Genomic DNA, 22,397 nt, shown 5'->3' on the forward strand with positions numbered 1-22,397 from the left:
GAAGGGAGAAAAAGATGAAAAAGAAGGCTTCCATTCAAGATTGTGCTGCAATCACTGTCATAAAACTCAGAAATCTTCAGATTTCTGTGGCAAGGATTGGCTAATAAAAAGTTTAAGAAGTTATATAGTCTCATTTCAAAAACTGTCTGTGAGCATCTGTAGGTTTCATTCATCCAGCAGCTTCTGATGAACACGAGATTGTTTTTGATAGAAAGCAAATTACCACCGGCAGCCATGAAAATGAGATGAAAAGAAATAGTAGGTGTGGGCAAGCACCTTACCATGTTTACCTGAAGTTTATAATGAATCTATAATGTACAGCTCAAATATTCCTGAACTAGATATTTTTAGACTTGTAGGCTTCTATGACACTTCTTTCCAAGACTTTCCATTTTTGAACATAAGTACTTCTTTGTGTTTGCTTGCAGTTTACACGTAGATGATATAAACTTGTGTCTCTGTGGGGAGAACAGTGAAATGTCATCTTCTGTTTAAGTGACAGGAAAAAGTGAACATCTTAAAGATCTTTCCTACAGGACTTGTCAATCTGCTCAAGCTTTCACAAAAACTTTGCTGGCATTTTTTTCTATCACATCCTTTTCAGTAGAGTTGGCAGAGGGGTGCTAAATTGTTCATTGCTTATTTACTTGATGGATTTTGGAGGTGAGAAGAAGGGAAATGGAGGACCTGTCAAACAAAAAGAATAGTAATCAAGTGAGATAATCCTCAGCAAGCTACTTTTTTTCTTTAAAAGCAACAAAAGTTCAAATTATAAGCCTTTGTTTGAATTCAGAAAAGTTATTTTGATGGAAGACTGTATTTAAACAGTTACTCAGAAAGGATTCTATTTGAAAATGTATTTTAAAAAAGCTGTTTGAAGCAGTTAAAATTTAAAGGTAATCCCAGTGTGTTTTGTGATACAGGAATAGGGAAGAAATTTCTTATTTTAGAGGGGGAGAGGCAATAGCAGAATGTTTTCTGAAACGAGTTGGTGGGAAGAGTAGGTGATTGTATTAGCCTAGCAAAAAAAAAAGTTTTTTCTAGTAACTTCTGGTTTCATGTTGGGTAGATAATTATTGCTTGCATATTGGAATATAACTGCTGAGTCTACAGGTTTCTGTCTTTTTTTTTTTTTTTATTTTTTAAAAAGCAGACTAAAGTATGTTAAGAGTAAGGGGAGGAAGGAAATGCGCTAACATTTGGGTCCGTTAGGGAACTTTGCAAGCTGTGCAAACTGTGTAAATCTCTTGTACTAATTATGCTGTTAAAAAATATTTTCTTGACTGGAGTTTTAATTGCAGACTATAATTTTGCTGCATCTATAGGAAATATGCAGAATACAGCTGCTTCATAAAGAATTCATTCAGTATAGTACAGTACTGGCTTGGATTGATATGTTTTTTCATATTTTATTCTTTCTTCATGTCTCATATTGAAGGATAGCAGCATATTTAGCCCTCAAAAAACAAAGAAGTGTGAAAGTTTTGGGAAGTCTTATATCTTTGTCACTCAGATTCAGTATTCACTCCTGGTTTTAAATTTATGATTTATGCTGCTGCTGTACTTTTGCCTTTGTAATGACTTTCTTCATTAATTACAGTGTTAGTGTATACAGCGAAGTTGGGAAAAAACTGTCTATAACGTGAAATCAGAGGGGCTGTCCCAAAGTCTCCTTTTACTCTTGTTTTTTAAGGACAGTTGTGCTGTTTGGGATATGAATTCTGAGATTGTCAATGGCTATAAGAGTAGCTGAGATTAGACCTGAGATGAGATTTTTGCAGATATTTGAGACACCTTCTAAAATGCAGCACTTCCCTGTCCTCTGTTGTCTCTTTTTTTTTCTTTTCTGTGTTTTGTCCAATTTTGGGTGGCTGAAATGGAGTTGAATGTGGATGTCACTATACCTGAAACATAAGAATGATCTGTTTTCCATTTTCTTAACTCTTTTCAGTTTTTGCAGCCTGCAAGCCTCTTTCCACCAGTTTACTGCTGTGTCTTATGCTTATTTCTTGTGGTTGGTTGGAATAATTACAGATAAAACACAGGATATTATTGTTCAGTGCATAGAGTAGGATAAGGAAGAATGGATGACCTTGGAGAAATGTTTGAGTATATAGGGGAAGACAAATCTGTGCTTTGTTTCGTATGTGTGCATATATATATGCGTTTAGTGACTGTTGCTAAATGAGATAAAGTTACTGATTTATACTTTTGTTTGACTCGTACATTGTGAAATTGATTTGTTTATTGGAGAAGTGTTTTTTTTTTTTTAAGTGACTGTTACAGTTCTGCTCTTTGAGGGATAAGAATACTGCATCAGTTAATTTGTGAATAGTGATTGTCCATGCTGTATTACTATTACTGTTTATGGGGTCAGGAGAAAATGAATGAGATTTAAATCTCATTATTCCAATGCTCTGCAGCTTTAATGTCTTTACTTACTGTGTGGCTTATTTCTTATCTCTGCAAGTAACAAAGCCTAAAAGGCTCTTCTTTTTCTCCCTCATTTATTTTCCATATATCTTGGTATGGTTTTCCTGATTTTTCACAGTACCTAAACAACTAACGTACAATTGCAAGTTATAACTAGTCATTCTAGTAATAGTTTATGTTGTTCTTAATTTGTATCTACAAGATGGTTTTTCCTTTAACGTTTAGAAAATGTTTCACTGTAGATATTTGTGGACAGAGATCATGATAAATTGAATTGAGAAGATCAGTAAGCAGAACATTACTATTTCAGCTCAGTACAAGAATTATGATAGAATTCGAAGGATTTCTCATTTTTTTATTTTAATGGGTTTTGCTCATTTCAGTTCTTTGTGTTAGCGTATGAGAGCAGGATACTTAGTGTGAAATGCTAAAGACTCTAGAAGTGTATAGTAGTTTTATTTGACTTTTTTAAAGACATAATCAGCAAGAAAATGGTTGAGAGTTTTTTTTTTTTAATGCATCATAAATGGCTTTGGTAGAATATGTTTTTGTACAAATAGCATCCTACAGGCCAAATCACATTTGTATAGCAAATGTAATTAATCATGTTTTTTTTTAAACTATATTGGCATGAAAATTCCATTTTTATGTTACACCAGTTACAAGCAAGGAACACTGAAAATTATTCCTTGGAATGAGCAGAATCATCGTGAAGAAGACTGGTGTGAAAAAGCTGAATGCAGGTATGTTTAAATAAATTAATAAGAATTTTTGTGATATGTAAGTTTAATATAATGTTTATTTACCAATTCTTAAATTGTGTTAAATACCCAGTAAGAGTTGCTTCTCATTTTCGTACACAGTTTTTTGTGTTTTGAACCTTCTTAATGAGACTGGAAGATAAAATGCTTTAACTTCAAAGCATTAAGTTCACTGTGAATTTGTGATGAGTATCTTACAGAAAACTAAACCATAATATGATCATAGCAGCATTAATGGATAATGTAACTGCCTTTTCATGTGAAAAATGGAAAGTAGAAGTTGGGGTTATCTGTGTCTTCAGTAAAGAGGATTCTTTCTTTTGTGATCTATTTCATGTTTGGAATCTCTCGTTAGTTACATTACTGACAAAAATAAACACTATGATTGGTATTTGATGTTTAAATTATTGGCATATTTGTCTTCTGAATGACCAGAAGTTTTAGGAAGAAGACTAATTTGGAGGAGGGGGGGAAAGGCTAGTAAACATGTACTTTAACATATATTTACTTTTCTTTTAATTTATTATTTTTTTAAGGACAATTGTTGAACCGACTTTACAAGATGAAAGTGAATTTCTTTATGAATCGCAACCTGAATTACTGAAATACAGGACTACTGAGCTTTCAGTAGAGCTTGTGACTGACTGGTACTTGAGCAGAGCACAGGAAATTGAAAAGTATGCCATGCAGGTGAGAACAGCAGTGAGAAAATGATGATGGCTGTCTCTGGCTGATCAGTATTCTTCAGTGGAGTTCTGTCTTAATGGGTATTAATGGGATGATTTTCCCAATGCTCTCTCTGAAATTTAGTCAACTAAATAATTAATCCATAGGAGTGAACAGGAGGCCAATAGACTGACTTGATTTACTGTCGCAGACAGTAGCACTTTTGTAGTCAAAGAAATGTTTACCATTACATTTTATGCCTGTAATTAAGTAAAGGGAGGGAATGTTGTGTACTGTGTTCAGGAAACATGTTTTACTATGTCACTTGATATTGTGCCACATTTAGTATTGACATGTGGCACTGTCACATACTAATATGTAGTTCTGTCATTGCTTTCTGGCAGGTGTACTGTTTTTGGGGTTATAAGGAAGCTTATTTTTGCTTTTTTTTTTTAATTCATGTTTCAAAAATGTATGAAACTGTGGTACAGATAAGCAGTGCGAGTAGGGCTCGTTACTGATGAGCGCAGGTATTTTATTGCCTTTAAAACCAACATGTAGCATGAAAAAGAGGTGGAATGGAAGAACCTTTTATAGGTTAGTTCTTTTATTTTTCAATTTTTGTGGTTCTACAGGGGTCTTTAATCTTAATTCCAGCCAACACTGCTTTCTTAGGAGTTGAAGCAGACTCTCTCAGTGACTGAATACACTTTTATGTTTAAAAAAATACTCATCTGTGATATATAAAACAACAAGGAAAATCAGTAATTCAGAGACAACTAGAAAAGTCATATTGCATTACAGATAGAGTCATAGAATGGCTTGAGTTGGAAAAGACCTCAAGGATCGTCAAGTTCCAACACCCCTGCTACATGCAGGGCTGCAAGCCACTAGATCGAGTACTAGATCAGATTGCCAAGGGCCCCATTTAACTTGGCCTTAGACAGCCAAAGAATGAGGCATCCACAACTTCTCTGGGAAACACATTCCAGCACCTCATCACTCTCTCCCTAAAAAAAACAACAAAACAACTTCAACATCTAATCAAAATCCCCCTTCCTTTAGTCCTTCACAGCAGGACTGTTCTCAAGGATATCTTCTCCCAGTGTGTATACATACCTTGGATTACCTCAACCCAAGTGCAAAACCTTGCACTTTGCTTTGTTGAACCTCATTAGGTTCACAAGGGCCCATTTTATGAATTTATCAGGGTCTGTCTGGACAGCATCCCTTCTTTCTGCTTTACTGAGCTTGCTGTCATCATCAAACTTGCCACGGGTGCACTCAATGCAATCATCTGTGTCACTCAAAAAGATATTAAAGAGTACTGGGTCCAAAATGGCCCCCTGGGGGACAGTGTTCATTGCCAGCCTCCACCTGGACATTGAGCCATTAACCACAGCCCTCTGGCTGTGACCTTCCAACTGATGACTTATCCAATAGTGGATAAGTCTTCAAATCCACCCTTCAAATCCACGTCTCTTCAATTTAGAGGTGTATGCATAACGTAGAGTCATTTTTCAGTTTTAAGCAATTCTTTATGATCTATGGAGTGAGTTGAGGTACCTTATTTCTGCACAACCTACAGAACTAATCAGAAATAGTATTCCCCTAGGTCACGTCTATCAGTAAGGTACACCTGGTGCAAAAGGTCTATACTGACATCATCCACCAAGACTAAGCATTTTATATGGTCTTACAAATCTAAGAAGAGCAATCCGTATCGGCATATACAGGCAGTGAAATATTCTAGGATCTCAGAATTGCCTATTAAACAAGAGAATGGTGAAAGAAAATAAACACGCAGACAGAACGTAAAGTAGACTTGAAGTTATTTTTTGGCAAATGGTCATTGAGCAGGGTTTTTAATTCTTTTTCCAGGTGGATTGTGCTCTGTCCCTTGTTCGTCTTGGCATGGAGAGGAATATCCCTGGTCTGCAGGTTCTCTGTGACAATCTGATCACTCTTGAGACAGTAGTATATGAGACTGATGGTGATAGAACCTTAACTTTGAAGGAATTAGTAGAGATGAAAGACATTGAGAAGCTAAGACTGTTGATGAAGAATGTAAGTATTTTTGAAGAGATCACTAAGTATGCTGTGATTTCCAGTAGTTCAGGTTACCTTAGTTTGCATGTGTGTAAAGATCAGCTAAGGACTGTTTTTTTTTTTAGATGAACCTCCATTTTTAATTCAATTTGACTCTAACATTTGGTGGTTTTTTTCTTCGTTCTGTTGTAAAAACAAAAATTGTAGACCAGGTTCTGTATTCTTGGCATGGAATTGAGCATCAGTAAATCTAATAAATCCAGTCTAGTGAAATCTGTGAATTGCTTTTTCACTGTCCTTCCTCAATACATCTTCAGTGTAGCTGTTGATGATCATTGAAAGTTAGGGAAAAAAAAATTAATATTTGCCTCTGCAGTGTATTTTAGTTTTTCACCACTGTGTTCAGCCTGTGTATGGAGTGTCAAAACAGGAAAGAGGTTAGAAAATGCCTACAGATGAAACCAGATGTTAAATGTTCCAAGAATATGTAAATTCTAATGGAAAGAACTTGTGTACTTATTCTTGCATACTGAAAGTAATGCTACCCTGATAGGGATGCAAGCAAATCTCTCACTCATCCTGAAGTTGTAGGAATACAATGACACCTTTCATCAAGTAAAGGGCTTTTCTCGTGTACAACTTGGTCTTCTCATGTCACTGATAGTAGACAGACAATTTGTTGTTTCAGTACTTCATAATATAGTGGTCTGTGCAGCAGTAGTGAAGGTCAGGCTTCAGCTGTATTTTGTAGTAGATGTAGAGACTGTTTGAGTTTTGTTGACCAAAATGTTGCCCTCTCTATAACCTGCTGTGCTTTCCAGTCCTCTGATGAAAAATACGTGAAGAATGTTTATCAATGGATGATCCCTTTTCTTCACCGCTGTGAAAATCAGTCTCCTGGTATGGCAAACTCACTTTTTAAAGAATATTTAGTGACATTAGCAAAGGAAGACCTAACTCTACCTCTGAAAATTTTCCAGAATTCAAAACCTGCTGTGAGTATACAACCATCCAGATGATTCTGCTGGTTGCTTGGAAAATTCTTGTTCTGGGGAGTTGAATTCAAAAATAGGGTTATAGATGATCTCTTTAGAAAACAAACTATGTTCTTTCCTTTCCTCTTGGACTCAGCATTTGTTATGTTTTAGAAAACATAAATGTCCCTTTCTCTTATGAATGCAACAAATATACTCGAGTCTGTAATAGGAGATGAGTTCAGTGGTTGTAAGTGGAAGGTATGTTTTGTGTAATCACTTCATGCTTTCATGCTAAAAAGACAATTGTTTACTCTACATACTATGTTTTTGCATACTATTGAGTGTAGTAAATGTATGGACAAAAATCAACCAGTGAAGAAAAAATATAGCTCTTTTTATATATATTGATAGTGTTTATGAGTTAAACAGATCTGACAAATGTCTGCAGCAGTTCTCTTCTTCTGATCCTACACCCTTTTCACCTCTCAAATTCAAGCAGAGGATAATGAAACACCAGTATTACTTCCAGTGTCAGCAGTGTGGGAAAGTAGCTGAGTTGTGCTTCAGACTTTGTAGCTTCAGCAGGGACTTCATTGTGCTGTTACTAAGAGACTCACTAATTACAATCAGGAGGCAATTATTTGGAGTAAATATGTTTTAAATTCAAAAGAAATTCAACTGTTTAATTAACTAAAGGAAACATACAATGGAACACTTTCTTTTCCCATTAGTGTCAGCAAAAAATTATTCCTGAACAAGACCAGCTTATGATTACAGCACTTGAATGTATTTATAGTTGCGAACGAGATGACCAGCTTGCTCTCTGTTATGATATTTTGGAATGCCTTCCACAAAGAGGTTATGGGTAAGCATTATCAGCTAATTATTTGTAACTATTTTAGATGTTAAGAACTGTACTGAAGAAATATTTTAAAAATAGTTACTACATCATTAAAGGATATGTAGTCTAACTGGAATATTCTGTTCCTATCTGCATTTTATTGCCTTTCATGTAGAGAGTGCACATGGGTACTACCTTTACCAAATAATGTGGCAGTAGACAGTTTAAAGTAGTCCAGACCAAAACTTCTGAACTATTATTTTAGGCTTTTATGTGTTGGTGAACTGAGCCCAAACAGTAGTGTTGTTGTATTAGTCTTGCTTGTCTAGTTACAGTTAGTGATGCTGTGCTCTTAAGAGTATACTGCTACTTACTAGCATGTGAGAGAGGTCTTTGTATGAAAGATCATAAATGAAGGGCAGGTATTGTAAAGGAAATGAAAGTGCAAATAGAAGATACAAGCCTATTCTCCCAGTATATTCAACATCTAGGAAGATCCTGTGAATGGTCTAAGGATAAGCCATATTTTTTGGAGATTCAGGAGCTATATTAGTTTTAGCTATCTTTCCAGCAAGAGGCAAACTTAATTTTTTTACAGTAGAACTATTTATTTGATTCTAATCAAGGAATACTTCAAACTTAACAGTGCTTTTAGAATCACAGAATCATTAAGGTTGGAAAAGACCTCTAACATATGCAATGCTTGTATATCTTTGCAGGCCTGAATCAGATAAAACTAGCAGTCTTCATGATGCAGTAGATGAGCTGGAGCGAATTCTGAGGTATTTACTTTTCCAGAATAATGCTTTCTTGCATGAATCCTAGGCATAGCCACGGACTTTGTTATGACAAAATAGCAGCAAGAACATTCATCTTCTTTTCAGGGATATCACAGTGATTGTTTGCAAGATTTTATATTCTGAATGCAAAAAAATATGTTTTAGCTATTTAAATATTATAAAACTTGGCAAACATTTTGCTTGGAATATTTTTTTAATATTTTGGAAATCTTTCTGGAGTGGTGGGAAGGTTATTTCTAAAATACTTGGGGAAATTATTTTTTTTTATCTTGACAGTATAATTCTTTAGTCAAAAACTAGAAGCTGTGAAGATGCTTTGTCACGTTATATAGTTGGTGTTATGTATTAGTGGAACAGTTTTTTTTTTTTGACCACTTTACAGAGAAGGTTTAGATTTGCAGTACATTATTTGATAAAGCATCAAGACTACTGCAGCTGCTGTGCAGAATTTAGAAGTGTTTACCATTTATTTACAGTGTGTCAGAGCTGTTGGAGAAACACGGGCTTCAGAAACCTGTTTCATTTGTGAAAGACACCAAGGATAATGCTGAAGAGGCACGGAAGCTGATGATTAGGCTGACAAGGCACACAGGTCGCAAGTTAGTATTCAAAGAGGGATTGGAGATAAAGGGGGAAATGACAGTAAGGGAACAGAACAGTACTTAACCTTTGAGAGTGTACCTCACTTTTTTATTATGATAGAGATCTAGTGTTTAAACTGAACGTGGAGTGCATAAAACACATTTGCTAAACTGGTAATTAACGTGATTAGTGTTTTGGCTACTTTCTCCACATATGCAAAACTTCATTCTTACTTCAAACTTCTCTTGATGCATTTATGTACAACTAGCTTAAAAAGCATACTGGCTACAAAATGATCAACGGTGAAGTTTAAATGTTGTAAAAGAAGTTCTTTTAGACCTGTTTAATTTTATGGGAACTGTAGAATTTGTAGAACAACAACTTTGTTGTTGCATTTTTCTGCATTCTTGTAGAGACATCTCGCTTTGCAAAAGCTAAAGATACCACTTGAAAGAATAACTGCTACTTGAAAAAATAACTGCTACCTGAAACAATTTGTGTATCTTGAAACAGTGACTTTTTCAGTCTTAAGGCAGTGTCTAAAAACCTTCATGGTGATTTAATTGGTATGCATTTTGATAGTACATGGGAAGTTTTATAGGAAACATGGTTTAACACTGATCCATGGATCCAGTAGGTTAAGAAACTGAATACCATTCCAATTTTGGGGATAAAATAAGCTTCCAGCTATGTTCTATACTCAGTATATTCTATATTCATTCTGTATTCAGATTGAATATTCTGTATTCAGCTATTATTGGACTGGGTGATCTTGTAGGTCGTTTCCAGCCTTGGTGACTCTATATTCTCCTACAATTACACACAGACATGGAATCATAGAATGGTTTGTGTTGGAAGGGACCAACCAGTGAGTTATTTGCCCTTACCTGCAGTAAACAGCTTTTCAGTGATCCTCAGCTGTGGTTAGGAACTTTTTTTAATCCCATTGCTGTTGGATCAACAAGGAGATAGCACTTCCAGCTTTCTGATATTCTACTGAAAGCTAGAAGAACCAATTTGGCCATCTTGATAAAGATTTTAAGAAATCTTTGCCTTATCCCACAGAAAATAAACAAACAAAAAAATGGGTACTGTGTTGTCAAACAGTTTTAACATACAGACACTTTTAATTAAATGATAATTAATATTAAAAGTGTTAAATTTTTGATAAATCATTTTTGTTTAAAAAATTCTATTAAAGACTGAAATAGCTTTTAAGAAAGAGGTTCTAGATGATAGAATTGTAATATTAACTACCTCTTTAAATTTAGTGAGGAACCGAATATTTAATTTTAAAAATGTTTGCAGGCAACCATCTGTCAGTGAGATGCAATGGAAAGAATTGCTTCAGGATATGTTAGATATGCAACAGAAAGTATATACATGCTTACAGTCAGACACATGCTATGAGGTGAGTTTTGTTTCCCAAGTGATCTACAAACTAACTTTTTAATGCTGTTTACAATTGTAAATAAGTTTCAGCTGTTATTACTTGGTTGTCCACTGACAGTTTTGTGATATTTTCAGTGGCAACAAACTTTGTGTTAATTCATTTTATCAAAACCTCTCTAATATATATCCTATATATCGTTTACTGGAGTTAAACTTATTTTCTAAATTGTGTTGACTGTTTTTCCCTTTTAATGTCTTAATGTTAAATTGCCTTTTCAACTTCTTACATCCCACTAACTCAGAACATAGATGTAAATTTTTTATCTCAGATTTTCTGAACTCATACTGTAAATATTTATGCTGGAGGAAGATAGTAGTTCCTAGTTACTTTTAGTTTTACTTAATAAACACATAAATTTGAGAAAATTCTGTCAAAGATTCCTATATTCTAAAGAATTGGTTCCATGCAATGCAGATTGGCTTATTGAAACTGTTGCTTTATATTATTCAATTATAATTCTTTCTTTTAGATATGCATATTATTAATTTATCATTCTTTCTTTTAGATATTCGCAGAAAGTCTTCTGTGCTCAAGCAGCATAGACAATATCCATTTAGCTGGACAAATGATGCATTGCAGTATTTGGTCAGTAGATCAGCCAGTTTCATCTAAAGGGAAGCCACAGTACAAAGTCAGCTATGGAAGAAGTATTGAACTAGTTCTGGCTGCTAGCAGAGAATATTTCAATTCATCAACCAGTCTGAATGATAGCTGTATGGATTTGGCCAGGTATATTTACAACTATTATATATGTAAAGATAATATGATAAGATGATATATGACAATGTGATAAGAGAAAGGTATGTGTAAGATTTATTTTACACATGTTGCTTTGCATGTGTATGTCATGGCAGGCCCATGGTCGTTGGAATGATCTGTTACAGATTTCAGGTTGAGGAAGAAGAAATGTGCAAGTCTTTCAGCAGGGATAAGAAATGTTGTATTATTTGACTCTTTTCCAAGTTACTACATTGAACTGCAGGTGTAGCCCCCTAGTTACTACTATGTTGGACAATAACATTTTGTGGATTCTTCAATTTTTATTTATTTTTTTTATATTAGTCTTCCCTGATTCTGAGACTTCGTTTGAGGCAATATACTGTTATTTGTTATGTTAAGAAATAAGCCAAATAGTTCTTGAGAAAGGAGTTGCAGCATTCTATAGAGGCTACAGTTCACAAAAGTTTATATGTAGAGGTTGAAGTATTTGTATATGTTATTGTGTAAGTTTAGATATGGAGGTATTTTCTTTTACAGTGTAGTTACAAATGCGTAAAATATTCAAGCATTATCTTTGTAAAAGTTTGGTGCTTTGTCTCATTCTAAATATTTTAAATACAGATCTGTCTCACCATTGACATACTTTCCCTTTTATTCTTGGAATTTAATTAAACTAAATGAAATTTTCTTTTCCTTTGGGGCCCTTACCTAATAACATCATAAACGTAACCTAACAAAACTACTTGTATTCACTTAGAAAAGAAGAAATGTCTTTTAAATACTACTTTCACTTAGAAGTGTACATTTAGGTACTAATTACAAGAAAGATTGAACTGTTTCTCTTCCTCCCAAGATAGGAATTCATCTTGACCTTCAGTAGGTATTGTATGTGTGGTAGCACTCTTAGAAAAAAGTCTGAATCAAACTAGATTTTAACTGAGTACAGTAATTGTCAAGTGTTTTATGAGTACTTCTTCAAATTAGGATTTTTTTCTCAGTAAAACATTGCTACTGTAGAACTTTATAGATTTACAACACATTTTCTCTTACGATTTAAAATAATATTTCACAGATTTCTTTGAGTAGAAGGGTTATGTTCTTTGTAACTAAACTGGAAAATGATGGAAAATGTGTGACTTTTTTCCTAATGACTTAAAGCTTGTTCCTCTCCCATCTCAAATAGGCACATATTTGGATGCAGATGCACATGTTTATATAATTAAAGGCATTATTGCCTTAAGTCAAAGTTGGAAGGTGTTTGCTTTTACAGTATCTACTATATGTTAGTTGTATATATATCTTTTTACTGAAAACATTTTTTTTCCTTCAAATACATATTCCTAGAGATACATCCGAACGTGGTTTACTGGTGAAAGTTTTATTTAAAAGCTGATTATACTTATGATTAGACGGATATATGCATATTTTACTTAAAGTTTCAAAGTAGTGTAGTGTTTATTATTGTATAATTTATCTTCAGAACAACGTTTTACAAGGACTTTTATCACCTGTGTTTTCATGTTCTGAACTTAGTTCTGTAAACAATTTTATACTTTCTTTTCGTTCGTGAATTTATTCTTTGATTTATCCAACAGTTTTCATAGAAGCTTGTTTCCTCCCTGTTTAGATGCTGTCTGCAGCTTATTGTAGACTGTCCAAATGCTATTCAGGAAGAGTTAGATCTCATCCGTGCTCTTGGCTACCTTGAAGAATTTGGTGTTAAAATACTACCATTACAAGGTACTACATATTTTAATTCTTCATACAGTTTTTGAATCGCATAAATATGCATGGCAAATGATTTACTATTTTGTAAATGTTTCATGAGCAAGTACAGGGTACCTCCAAACAGCTTTTAAATAATTTTTTAAGGTGATGTGAGGCAAGATCGTTGCATGTAGGATCTGTGTTCTTGAACGTAGTTCTTTCAGTACATTTAATTAGATTACCAATTATAGAGTATTGAAAGGTCTTGGTGACTTCAGTACTGCTGACTTTCTGCTTGCAAAATAGTCCACGCTTAGTCATGTGCTGATGACTTATAAAATAGTGAGTAGGAGAGAACCATTTGATCCGTAGGCAGTTTTCTTGTCTCAACTGGATTGTTTCATTTTTGAGTGTATAATACAGAGTGACAACATAAGTGAATTTTTATGAGCTATTGCTTTTGAAGATGTTTAAAACTTTTTAAATCTCTTTAACTCTTACTTCAATATGGAAAGATGTTGGACAAAAGTTTTAAAGAAAAGATGATTGACAATGAGATGAAAGAGAAAATGGCATTTAGTGTTGTATATTTTATTATTTATTGTACCAGGCTAGTGTAATTCATTGCCTTTTTTAACAAGAAATCAGCTTTTCTAACTGAAGGAAATATCAGAGAGCTTATCTACTTGTCTTTCAGTAAAACTTGGATGTATGGTATGTTGGCAACGATATGAAACTGTAAGGGCATTGGTATTGAAAGTGCTTTAAAAGAGATGGCTGAAAAGAGCTCTAAGCACCAATGAAATTTGCTGGTCATAGTGTTTTACTTCTGTCATTATGTAGAGAAATACTGCAATTTATGTGAAGCTGTTTAGATCTGTGGAAAACAAAATGAATGTTCTTAGTGGCTGTTGTTACTTTAGTTCTCTCTGTCTGTTCTCTTTATTTATTTATTTTTACAAGTATTCCTATTCCTTCAAAGTGAACTGATGCTCCATATGTGGTATTTGGAAATCTTACAGTTTTTAGAACAGAAAAGAGTCTGGTTTCTAGATCTTGCAGTATAGCAAAATTGACTCCTAGAGCAAAATTCTTAGTCGACTTTTTAAGCCAGTGCATACATATTGCCATCTTTTTATTTGTGGACATGAAGGAATCTTTAAGAAGTAAAATAAATAAATGAAAACCACACACACACACACACACACATACACACACACACACACAAAATACAAAACAAAACCAACACAGGAATGTGGTAATGGTATTGTATTGGAAAAATGTAAAACAATTAATCTTTCCTAATTAGAATACGTGAAATCTTGGCAGTAATTTCGTTGATGCTCCAAGCTTATCCTATTTTCAGTATCTTCATAAATCAAATTAATCTAAGAATGTTTAAACAGTGTTTTAAATGTTAGTGAAAGACTTCAAGTGATACCAACTTACTTTGGTAGATTGTCACTAAACATTAAAGATCAGTTCTTGGCCACTTGTCCATAATGCTCGCTCATGTTCAGCTGAGCATCAGCCAACACCCCCAGGTCAGTTTCTTCCACTCAGTCTTTCAGCCACTCTTCCCCAAGCCTGTAGCATTGCCTGGGGCATTGTGGATGAAGTGAAGGACCCGGCACTTGGTCTTGTTGAACTTCATCCTATTGGCTTCAGCCCAGCAATCTGGCTTGTCCAGATCCCTCCGAAGGCCTTCCTACCTCCAGGTAGATTGATACTTCCTTGCAATTTGGTGTCATCTACAAATGTACTGAGGGTGTGCTCAGTACTCTCATCCAGGTCACAGAATCACAGAATTGTAGGGGTTGGAGGGGACTTCTAGAGATTATTGAGTCCAACCCCCACTCTAAAGCAGCTTCCTAGCCCAGGTTGCACAGGTAGGTGTCCAGGCAGGTCCTGAATGTCTTCAGAGAAGGAGACTCCACTATCTCTCTGGACAAATTGTTCCAGTGCTCTGTTGTGCACTGTGAAGAAGTTCCCATGCACGTTCGTTCGCAACTTCCTGTGCTTCAGTTTGTGGCCATTTCCCCTTGTCCTATTGCCACACACAGCTGAGAAGAGTCCAGCTTTGTCCCTTTGCCTACTGCTCCTTAGATATTTATAGATGTGGGTCAGATCCCCTTTGAGTTTTCTTTTTTCAAGGCTGAACAGACCCAGGTCTCTCAGTCTTTCCTCACAAGACAAGTGTTCCAGGCCCTTTATCATCTTTGTAGGCCTCTGCTGGACACTTGCGAGGAGATCCTTGTCATTTTTGTACCAGGGAACCCAGAAGTGGACAAAGTACTCCAGATGAGGTCTCACAAGGGCAGAGTTGGGGGGGGGCGGATCACCTCCCTTGACCTGCTGTCCAAGCCATGGGCTGACAACTTCTTCAGGAGAATACTAAGAAAGACAGCATCAAAGGCTTTGCTGAAGTCTAGGTAGACCATATCAACAGCCTTTTACTCATCTACTAGATGACTCACTTGATCATAGAAGGAGATCAGATTGGTCAAAACTGAATCTGCCTTTCAGGAACTCATACTGATTAGACCTGATCTTCAAGGTGATCTGCTTCATAACCTTTCTTGGCACTGTGGTCAGACTGGCAGGCCTGTGTATCAGATTCCCCTTAAAACCCTTCTTGTAGATGGGAGTCATGTTGGCAAGCCTTCAATCCTCTGGGACTTCTCCAATTGATCACGAATGCTGATAGATCATGGAAAATGAATTTGCTATCATGTTTGCAAGCTCCCTCAGCAATTTTGGTGGATTCCATTGGCCTCATGGACTTGTGGTAGTACAGGTAGAGTAGTAAGTCTTTCACTGTTTCTACTGTGGGTGTTTTATAGCGCTCCCCATCTGATACTTCCAGGTCAGAGGTAGAGTACCCCAAGGATAATTGGTCTGAATATTAAAGAAGGGTGTAAAAGAAGACATTGAGAACTTATGCTTTTTCCTTATCCTCAATGGTCACATTCCCCTCTCCATCCCATAAAGGATGGAGACTCTCTGTAGCACTCCTCTTACTGTTAATATATTTGAAAAAAGTTTTGTTCTCTCTTACCCCAGCGGCCAAGTTGAATTCAAACTCAGCTTTTGCCTTTCTAATTTTCTCCTTGCTCATGATATGAAATTATACAATTAAGGTAATTAAGATTATTTTAGATTTTATATTATCTTTTTTTTTGAGACAGTACTAATTGTAAACTTCCTAGGATGTGTTTAATGCTAGCTGTTGGTGTGCTGACTATTCCTCCACTTCCTCAGAAAATTTTTGCTTGTATAAAATTAGGTTGAAGATTTTGCTTGTGAGTTCTTTCAGTGTATGATGTATCCTGTCCACACTGAAGTAGAGAGTGAAATCCTACTTATTAGAGACATTCTGAAAGAAAGCTCACATTTATTTTAGCAGACTTTTTGAGAAAATTGCAAAAATGACATATACCTTATATAAATATATATTTTTAGTGATTTTTAATGATTACTCAGGTAAGTTTAAAAATGTAGTTTTAATTTATGTCTTCATCTTCTTCCCATCCCAGCCTGAGAAGCTAGTGATTGTGGCCAGTTACGTTTCAGTGTTAAAAACTTTATACCTTTACTCGCATACATTTCCTCAATTGTCTTTGGTCTGTTTTTCAGATGATGTTCTTATTCCATACTCCCAAGCAATCTTTTTGTGTCTATATTGCTTAACAGAAAAATATATCAGTAGGGCTCATTTACAACAGTATCTTAACACATGTTCTTCTTTTAACAGTGCGTTTATGTTCAGATCGACTTGGTCTCGTCAAGGACTGTCTTTCCCAGTTGCCAACAAACTATAAGCAGTCTGCTAAGCTCCTGGGACTTGCAAATTTGCTGAGGGTTGCAGGTAAGCTGTTATAAGACATTGAACTGCAATAAAGCATAGATTTGTGTTACGCTCTAGGCCATCTGAGCTGATTGTTAGATTGTGTGTTCAAGGATATCACTAAAATGTCATCTGGAAAAGCAGTCAGTGGGTCAGAAAGAAATAATTTATTTAAATGAAATATTTTACCTGCAAGCTGATCATCAACTTTTCTGACCTTCCCTTACTACCTCAAATAAGAGCAACCTTGTCTAATCTCAGTTTTGAATAAAAGCTTATTTCAGACTAGAGGCGTTGTGGATGAGAATATTTTTTTTATAGTCATTTGGTAAAACTAAATTTCTAGCAAATCTTACTCTGTATGTCAAGCAGAGTAGTTCAATTTAATAACAGTCATGTTTATGTCAGGGGAAAAAAGTCATCCCTAATGGTGATGTCTGTCTAACAATTGAAATTTATACTTCTGTTTATGCTGTATGTATCTTGTTTGTGCACTAAAACTAATAGTTTAGCTTAATGTATGTTCGAAGAAGTGAACATTTTCAAAGGTTAAATGCTTAGTATATTAGCTATCTGTTTATTTATTTTTCAGCTGGCTTGTTACTTTGACAGAGAAGTGCAATTCCAAAAACAAATTAGATTTCTTAATTAACTAAACTTGAGTCCTCCATATTGCTTGTGGGTTATTCGAGCATTAGCAGCTATTTTGAGAAGCAGAGAAGAAAGTGATAAATTCTCCTGATAATTTATCACTCAGGGTTGTCTTTTTAAAGACTGTCTTTTTTTGTTGGCTTTTTTTTTTTCTTCTATTGCTGTTTTGCCACTTTTTTTTTCTTGTACATTCCTGTTCTACCAAAAGAATTAGAGGTGTTTCCTTAATAAGTAGGAAATGGTGAGTGTGGTTTTGAAAGGGGAAAAAGAGAAGAAGCAAAAATCCTTGATGTGTTGTGCCTAGTATGTACTGTATTTTTAGCTTACTTAATGTTTCTGGTAGACGTTCTGAATTTTGAAAAGCACTTGATAAAACTGAAAATAATGTACAGCTGAAGGTGCCCCTTGTTGCCACCTGCAGCATGGTATGTAAAATGGGTGTGTTCTGACGTCACTGGTGGATGCTTACTAGTTCTTTTCTCTCTCCAACTGTTACATCTTTTTTGATTTATTTATTTTGGAAAAATTCCCAGCAACACGTTATTGCTTAAAATTATATGTAGGGAGGGAGATATTTAAGGGGTTGGGTATGGCTGTGTGTAGAGATACAGAAGTTAAGACATTGACCTCCTGAGTTGACTGGATTGTAAAGAAAGAAAACAATGGAAAAGATATGTCAGAGGGAAGATTTAGATTACATATCACAAAGAAATTCTTTTCTGTGAGGGTGTTGAGACACTGGACCAGGTTGCCCAGTGAGGCTGTGGGTGACCCCTCCCTGGAGGCATTCAAGGCCAGGATGGATGGGGCTTTGAGCAACCTGGTCTAGTGGGAGGTGTCCCTGCTTACAGCAGGGGGTTGGAACTATATGATCTTAGGGGTCCCTTCCAACCAAAACAATTCTATGATTCTGTAATATATGATATATTAAAACAGATAAAACACATAGCTTATAAGATACTATGAGTTAAATTTCTACACAAAACACAATATTTAACTTAATATTTTCATTTCAATTCAAAAAGAATTCATCTGCTATACACGCCAGGGTAAAGTGCATGTAGTTGTCATCCTGAAGGAGGTTCAGGAGGGTGTGTTCTGATTACAGTTTATTTTAGAGAGCAACATTGAAAGAAAGTAATAGCTTTGATAAGTACAAAAATAAATTCCAAAATACTGCTTAGGTAATGATATATCAGCTAGTTTCTTAATTGCTTTAAGGTGTTTGATTAATGACAGTAAACTCTACTTAAGCTTTACATTACTGCCTCCTCTAAATTAGACGTGCAAGTGTTATCTGAATTTTACAGATGGGCATAGTGAGGGAGGGCAAATGTGCTCAGCATGACTGCCAGCAAACTTGCACAGTCAGGGATCTGCAGGTGTTCTAAGTCTCATGTTCCGTTTTCAATCCAAAGTTAGAAAAAAAACAGAAAACTTTACTTATCAGAAATCAAGAGATCATAGAATTATTTCATAGAATGGCCTGGATTGAAAAGGACCTCAGAGATCATATAGTTTAATCCCCTCTGCTGTGGGCAGGGTTGCCAACAACTAGACCAGGCTGCCCAGAGCCACATACATCCTTGCCTCAAATGCCTCCAGGGATGGGGCATCCACCATCTCCCTGGGCAGCCTGTTCCAGTGTGTTACCACCTTCTGAGTGAAAAACTTCCTCCTAACATCTACCCTAAACCACCCCTGTCCTGTTCACGTGGGCCCACTTCTCCAGCTTGTCCAGATCTCTCTGGATTGCTTCCTTTCCCTCCAATGTATCTACTGCACTGCTCAGCTGGGTGCTGTCCGCATACTTGCTGAGGGTGTGCTTAATTCCATCATCTATGTCATTGAAGAGCACCAGTCCCAAAACCAACCCCTGGCAAACACCACTTGTGACTGCCCTCCACCCAGACATAGAACCCTTTGGCTGTAGCCAGTCAACCAGTTCTTAATCCGTTGAACAATCCATCTTTAAAATCCATACCTCTCCAATTTAGAGAGAAGGATGTGGTAAGGGACCACGTCAAATGCTTTGCAGAAGTCCAGATAGATGACATCTGTTGCCCTTCCCCTTGTCCACCAATGCTGTCGCTCCATCATAGAAGGCCACCAGATTGATCAGGCAAGATCTGCCCTCAGTGAAGTTATGCTGGCTGTTTTGGGTCACCTGTTTATTTTGTATGTGCTTTAACATGGTAACCAGGAGGATCTGCTCCAGGATCTTCCCAGGTACAGAGGTGAGGTCACCTCACCTCTAGATCTAGCAAACATTGCTATTTATTGTGAAGATTTCTGATTCAAATTGTCAAGAAATATATTTGTTAACTGTGCTCTTTCCTCAGAATTTTATGATAATTTGATTAATTTTAATCTATGTACACTAATGCCAGTAATTTTAAGATTTGCTTATATCCCCGAGTCAACTAAAACCATACTTTTGAAATTCACCTTTCTCAACGCAGACTTTTTTCACTTAATGTATGTGGAAACAACCATGCAGATGTTTTGTGGCCTCACAGATGATTATGTTTGACTTAAAAATTTTCAAAACATGATTTTACTCAGGATAGTGTTCTCTTCTTTATTCTGGTCACAAATACAGCACGTGTCTTACCCCAGAAGCCTGTTAGTATTTTTTTGTCCTTTTAATGATCTAGATCAGATTCAGGCTTTTTGAACATCCTTAATTTCCAACTAAATAAAAAGATTTTCTGTAATGCCATCTTTACTTTTGTCAACTTCTGCTATCTGAAGGCTGAACACTGTAACAAAAGAATATGAAATAAACTTTGTACCTAAAAGACACTTAAATCTTACTGAGCAGACTAACCCCTAGAATATAAATACATATTTTTTTATGATGTATGCACACACACATCTGTAACTAATAAAGGAGAAATACATTCTGTTGTATCTTCTCCAGTTTCTAAAGTTCTGTTTGAATCTAGATTTACACAATCGACTTAATGCAGAATTACTATGTAACAAAATAATGCTGTCATTTTAGTGGTCTTTACTATGGGATATATTACAAATTTTGCATGTCTAGCAAAATGGCAGGAGGAACAACTCAGATTTGAAGACTTTCACTTTTTATAAAGCTTGATTATTAAGTATTTCCTCCCAATGAGGAGTCGTGAAGCTGAGCTAGTGTTTTTTTTAACCATGTCTGAATAGATGAATGAAAACGTGCTGCTCATCTGCAGTGGGTCATGTTTGAAGTGACTGCACTGGTGAGACAATGAAAGCCATGGAAAAGGGTTTGAGCTATGTATTGCAGGGGATTCACCAGTTGTGTCAGAGCCCACAGCTGTTCCAAGGAACTACGGTTTGCATCGAGATAATGGGGGGTTTAAATCAGAGAAAAATGGAGATGAGATGAAAAAGTATAGCCGTAGATGGGAAGGAAAACAATCTGTGTATTTTATACTCGTCCTTTTGTAAAGCATGCAGAGTATTTAGTGCATCAAAATTAATTAGCTAAATTGGTGGGGAGAGGATATTTGTCAATGTATGACTAATCAAGCTCAGTTGAGAAGAAAGCAGTTCCTTGCTCAAAGCGTTCCTCCATTCTTTCCTCCAATCCCACTGATTTGTGAGCACTAATAAATAGTGATGATTATTTGAATTTGTTGAAACATAAATAACGATAGTTCAGTTATTTCTATTGCCTATTTTTTTGTCTGCTGTTTAGATAATTAACTTCGTAAGTAGTAATGCTGCCAAAATAAAGTAGGTAGGTGTCGTAAGGTGACTGGCAAAAATAATCCCTTGCTTTCAGAGTGACAGGTCACATCTAGATTTTGTAGACAAGAACTCTTTGTCAGCTGTAGTTGCTTTTGCCTGGCTAAGAAGTTCCTAGGGTCCATGGGGCAAAATTTTGCAACATAAAAGCCTTGGAGTGATTAATTTGCAACACCAAGCATTGTCATTATGTAGGGCAAGAGGCCAAAAGGGAAGTAGAAGTGTTTTCCCAGCTGTGTTAGTTGCAGCGTGCTGGGAGAATGGGAGTCTTGATTGAGTGTAATAATTAGGGTGACTTTGCTTCTTGGAATGTCATTCTTGCTCATCTTATCTTTCAAGAAAGCTTTAAAACAAATTTGCTTTGCTTGTGATGATGATTCTGCAAAATATAATTAAAAAGAACAGCTAAGTAATTTAAGAACATGTACTCTTTAAATGGTTTTGAAACTGTCTTTGTTTAACCTTCTGAAATATTTATTTCACAGGTTGCAGTAATATATTTTCATAAAATAATGCCCTTTTCCACTGACTGTCAGTACTGACTCTGTAAAATCCCTCCTAATAAGAGGAGAGAAACATGAACAAGAAGTTTACAGTGAAAAATCTACTCATTTAATCAGTTTCTTGACATCTCTCTGTCCTAAACTAAGGTGAATAATAGCACATGGATGTGGAAGCTAGCTTGAGACTGGAGCAACTGGTGTAAGGAGAATAAATAATTCTTAAATTCTTGTGTTTACTCCAGTTTGGACAAAAAAGCTTGAAAACAAAACAACAAAAAAAGACCCAGTAAAATGTGATAATCAATACAAATAACATCTTTTCTTATATCTAGCTTTGTAAAGGAGATTAGTTGTCTGATTAAATTTTAATTTGCAAGTGCTGATGTCTTGAAATCAAGGTCAGGACACTTGTCTGCAGAAATTCTTAATGAAACTTTGCTCAGAAGATGTCAGTAATATCTGAAGCGTTACTTTTGACTCATCCTTTGGGGAAGAGGCATTACATTGTTAGATAATCTAGTGACCAAGATGCATATATGATATGAGAATGTACTTACTCTAAATTTAGCAGGGCAGGAATTTTAAGTATCCATGTCTTCCACATTTTAGGAATCCTTTGCAATGTGAAGTAGGAGTTTAAATTGAGGACTATGTTTAGTGTAA

At 35.7% G+C, this 22,397-nt stretch overlaps 1 protein-coding gene across 1 annotated transcript in view; it reads left to right on the top strand.

Moving 5' to 3' along the window:
- Window positions 1–22,397, top strand: part of NBAS (NBAS subunit of NRZ tethering complex) — a 156,911-nt gene that overhangs the window by 40,364 nt on the left and 94,150 nt on the right. Inside the window, exons 22-32 of the mRNA XM_065730695.1 lie at window positions 3,093–3,176; window positions 3,731–3,884; window positions 5,742–5,927; window positions 6,731–6,904; window positions 7,618–7,751; window positions 8,447–8,509; window positions 9,004–9,126; window positions 10,418–10,520; window positions 11,068–11,291; window positions 12,910–13,022; window positions 16,744–16,857. Of these exons, the coding sequence (XP_065586767.1) occupies window positions 3,093–3,176; window positions 3,731–3,884; window positions 5,742–5,927; window positions 6,731–6,904; window positions 7,618–7,751; window positions 8,447–8,509; window positions 9,004–9,126; window positions 10,418–10,520; window positions 11,068–11,291; window positions 12,910–13,022; window positions 16,744–16,857 (1,472 nt within the window). The remainder of the gene's footprint in view (window positions 1–3,092; window positions 3,177–3,730; window positions 3,885–5,741; window positions 5,928–6,730; window positions 6,905–7,617; window positions 7,752–8,446; window positions 8,510–9,003; window positions 9,127–10,417; window positions 10,521–11,067; window positions 11,292–12,909; window positions 13,023–16,743; window positions 16,858–22,397) is intronic.

The sequence above is a fragment of the Cyrtonyx montezumae genome, unplaced genomic scaffold (genome assembly GCF_038088225.1).
Source record: "Cyrtonyx montezumae isolate F1298 unplaced genomic scaffold, pur_monq_1.0 scaffold_13, whole genome shotgun sequence".
Taxonomy (NCBI): domain Eukaryota; kingdom Metazoa; phylum Chordata; class Aves; order Galliformes; family Odontophoridae; genus Cyrtonyx; species Cyrtonyx montezumae.